This window comes from Eucalyptus grandis, chromosome 3 (assembly GCF_016545825.1).
Source record: "Eucalyptus grandis isolate ANBG69807.140 chromosome 3, ASM1654582v1, whole genome shotgun sequence".
Lineage (NCBI taxonomy): Eukaryota > Viridiplantae > Streptophyta > Magnoliopsida > Myrtales > Myrtaceae > Eucalyptus > Eucalyptus grandis.
The window spans coordinates 42465546-42467742 of record NC_052614.1 but is presented as its reverse complement, the minus strand read 5'-3'; the positions used below and the strand labels follow the sequence as shown (position 1 = coordinate 42467742).

Sequence of the window (2197 nt, the reverse complement as noted above, 5' to 3'; positions counted from 1 at the left end):
GTATAAACTAAACAACCCTTAAGTGTCATTAACATATTAAGCGATGATTAGTGAGTTAAACTCACTTGCTTAACGAACCGCTCGGTTCGAAACGACAGGGACATTGCGAGGAGTAAGAAACTCTAAAGCAGGCTTGCCAACCGGGGTCGGGAATGGCCTAAAAACGGGTTGAATAGTGCTGCAAATACCCACAAGCTCCGATTTTATGCCGATGATGGTTGAGGCTGAGAGGGGTGCAACCCAAAAAGGTGCCCCATCAATATAGAGCATGGAATCACCTGTATCGTAATGGACAGAGGGAGGGCCCTATACCGGAATCTGAGATACCTTTGTATGTGATGGAGGTTGCTTTTGGAAAAGGTACTGCAGACACTCCAGGTGGTTCGGTTACAGATTCGGTGGACCCTAACCTTGAAGATCTAGGATCTCTTGTGTATTCAGCAATAGGCTCTAGTTGGAGTGTGGTGGGAGATGGCTAGGAGGACGAGGACCCGTAGTTATTTGAAAAACCCACCCTGCTTTGTAAACTTGTGATTAGAGTGGCTTGTATTGTATATATGACTCAGTTTGTTATACATATATATAAGTATGCGGTGAATGTTGGTTTTAAAAATTGTGGTCCTACCCTCCTATCCCATTGTGTTATTGTCCGGGGATTATTACTTGCTTCCACATGTGCATTAAAACGAATGGGTCGGCGATGCGTCTTGGGACGTCACTATTTAATCGACCAAGCCGGGATGGCACGCGCTCGGAGGATCGGGGTGTGACATCCCTGTTTAATGGTATCAGAGCCTAGTTTAGTGATTGGAGTGATAAGGTGCGATGGTTTATGGGATAGTAGTGGGAATGGCCTTTATTTCATGCTGGTGCATGTTTATGATAGTGTTTGGTAGAATTGTTTGTGTGAATAGATCGCTTAGCTTCTAATTCGTTGTGGAACTGGAAGCAAGTTCCTTTAAAGAACCTTCATGATGAGTGATCAGGAGCAGAGGACTCATAGGAAGTGTGTTATCGGGCCCGTGACTCGAGGTAAAACGCTGATGAGGGTCGGTACCCGAGGAGGCCGAGGTAAAGCGCCATCGCAAGCTAGCGCTAGTGGAGTAGCACCACCTCCTATTGGTGCTGGGGTTGTAACCCCTGGTGATTTAGGAACCATTGGGATCACGCAGGCTGTGGATGCTATGAGAGATGTTGGGGCAGCAGGCCCAGAATCAAGCTGCCGCCTTCATCGCCGTTGTTGCAATCGCCTCTACTGCTACTGCCAATGTTGTTGCTACTGCCGCACCTGCTGAGGTTCCATCAAGGAACGTGGGCATTGGAATACTGATTCATAAGCTGGTGGAACAATTTTTTAAATTAAATCCACCGAAGTTTACTGGAGTAGGAGACCCCGAAGCTATTGCTCTGTGGATCCAAGGATTGGAGAAGACCTTTGCACTTTTGATGTGCACTGAGACTAAGAAAGTGGTCCTTGCAACCTACCAGCTGGAGGAAGTCACAAGTACTTGGTGGAGAACCACCCAAAGAGTGATATTTCTTGAAGGTGTAGCCCCGGAGTGGAACGCCTTCGTTGAGGTCTTCAACGGTAAATACTTTTCGGAGACTGTCAGAGAAATGAAGATGGCAGAGTTCCAGCGCCTTCGCCAAGGCTTGATGACCGTGGATCAATATGAGGCGAAGTTCGCTGAACTATCGTAGTATGCTCCTAAACTGGTGGAAAATCCGGTGAATCGAGTTAGGAGATTCCCGGATGGACTTAGGCCAGAACTGAGAAGTCCACTGATTCTACTCAATCTGGGGAATTATAATGACCTGTATGAGCGAGTCCAAATGATCAAGAGAGATCAGAATGAAAGAGTTGCTGCATCTGGATCACGATTTAGATCGAGTTGAGAAGGGATCCGACATGGGAAGAGGCCCATCATCGGAGGAATATTTCAAGTTCTACCCAACAGAAAGGGTGGAGTTGGCAAGTCAGTGCCAAGTCGGAATGATGTGTGTCGCACTTGTGGAAGGTGACATGGTACAACCCCGTGCCCTCAAAGGACAGGTGCTTGTTATGAGTGTGGCCAACATGGTCACTTAGCCAGAGATTGTCCTAGGCAACCAAGAGGACAATCATAGTTACCACCGCCACTGCAGATGGGATAGATCAGAGGGTACGCACCTCAGAATGCACCGCACGGAGGACAGC

The 2197-nt window shown here is 47.6% G+C and overlaps 1 protein-coding gene across 1 annotated transcript; it reads left to right on the top strand.

Annotated features, from left to right (window-relative positions):
* The first annotated feature begins 1191 nt into the window (after nt 1-1191).
* LOC120291859 lies at nt 1192-1701 on the top strand. Its single transcript, XM_039309614.1, has one exon. The coding sequence runs from the start codon at nt 1192-1194 to the stop codon at nt 1699-1701; it is 510 nt and encodes a 169-aa protein (XP_039165548.1).
* Nucleotides 1702-2197: the final 496 nt, after the last annotated feature.